This window comes from Egretta garzetta, unplaced genomic scaffold (assembly GCF_000687185.1).
Source record: "Egretta garzetta isolate BGI_Z169 unplaced genomic scaffold, ASM68718v1 scaffold117, whole genome shotgun sequence".
In the NCBI taxonomy this organism is placed as follows: Eukaryota; Metazoa; Chordata; class Aves; order Pelecaniformes; family Ardeidae; genus Egretta; species Egretta garzetta.
In genome coordinates, this window is record NW_009260479.1 from 4,125,299 (window position 1) to 4,126,877 (window position 1,579).

At 40.9% G+C, this 1,579-nt stretch overlaps 1 protein-coding gene across 1 annotated transcript in view; it reads right to left on the reverse strand.

Moving 5' to 3' along the window:
* KMT2C (lysine methyltransferase 2C) overlaps nucleotides 1-1,579 on the reverse strand; it is a gene marked incomplete at its 5' end in the record, with an annotated part of 219,835 nt that overhangs the window by 20,845 nt on the left and 197,411 nt on the right. Inside the window, 1 exon segment of the mRNA XM_035899644.1 lies at nucleotides 941-1,173. Coding sequence (XP_035755537.1) covers nucleotides 941-1,173 — 233 coding nt within the window.

Below are 1,579 nucleotides of genomic sequence, written 5' to 3' on the forward strand. Positions count from 1 at the left end.
TGTCATATTCAGCAGATCTAGTTGATCCTGACAAACATGCCAGATAATTTATAAACAATGTCTTGAGGAACACAGCATTCGATACTGTTGGCCAAGGCGTAGATTTATCAAAGCTATCACAGGTTTAACTTTAATCTCACTTACTAGAATCACAGCAAGTGAAATTCCAACTGAATTTCCAACAGAAAACCAAAACCCAGTGAAAGTGGTTACGCATTGGAACAGAGGCCCAGAGAGGCTGGGAAATCTCTACCTTTGTAGACTTACAAAACTGGACTGACAAGGTGCTGAGCAACCTGATTTAAACATGAAGCTATTTCTCCTTTGATCAGTAGACTAGATGATCTCCAGATATCCCTTTGACCTATATTATTCCATCACACAGTAAGAGATAACACACACCGATGATCAGCGTCTAGGAACTAGAAAGATCATAAAACTAGACCAACACTAATCATAAAACTAGACTAACACTAAAGATATAATGAAAAATTTTCAGAGAGTAACATTTAACTGGCATATAAACAAGAGGTTCTGCTTACACAAGGACACCTGCAGAAGACTGAGTTACGAGGCTCTTCAAGCCTGAAACAGAGCCCTGCATGCTAAGACTTTCCTCTGAATCTTTCATTTATGCTTTTCATGGTGCCAGGAACTCTGTTGCAAGTCATTTTGCCAAGCAATTTCCCCTCTTCCCAAAGTACTACACCAGCTTTTTGTCATAATATTTGCCATAGCATATTCTCCTACAAATCGTGTGTCACCGGCAATCCAGAGTAATGCTGCTGCCCACACAAAATATGATAGGGGGAGGCTCCCTTTAAATAACCTCCACTGTATTTAAGCATTTCAACTTGCCTTTTAGAAGATTTAAAGGAAAGAGTCACACCAGTATGACAGCTTAGTATTAAGGTGATCGGTTTGGATTCCAGGTGATTACCTGTTCTAGCTGCTTTTGGACCATACTTTGCTGCTCAGTAACATGTTTAAGCTGTTCTGCATCTTCTTCTGGGAACTCACGGCCGGCTTTCTTGGCTGTACGCTGTTTTGCTGAGAGTGCCTTTTTTGATTTTCTGTGTGCTCCGATTTGTTCCTCAAGGTACTTCTGTTGCATTTGAAGAAGTTGTTGTGTATCTTGCAGCCATTCCTCATATTGCTTTCTTTGTGAATCATCTAGAGAGAAGGGAAATTAAGTATGAAATTATCTCATCCTAGGGGTGAGCTCTCATCCTACCTTTTAGAGAAGAAGTTTAACAATCAGGTTTCCCCTTAATTTTAAGAAACCATTGGTCAAATCCAGCCAAATTTGACAGAGGATTTGGTATCTCAAGAGATACTAAGCTCTTGGAGTGATCTGAGTAAAGGAAACAGAGATCCAAACTACTGCACTTACTGAGAGAAAGCAGTTTTAACATAGTCCCTCAATTTCAAGAGACACCAGCCCGCCGTCTAGCCAAGTAAATGTGTGCTTGCTAGCCAGTGAGCAAACATAGCTTTGAAAGCAGCTACAGAACCTGGTGGTACCCTGCTCTACCACAGAAAAGGGGACAGGGAAGACCTCTGGAAGTACTCAGGTAGA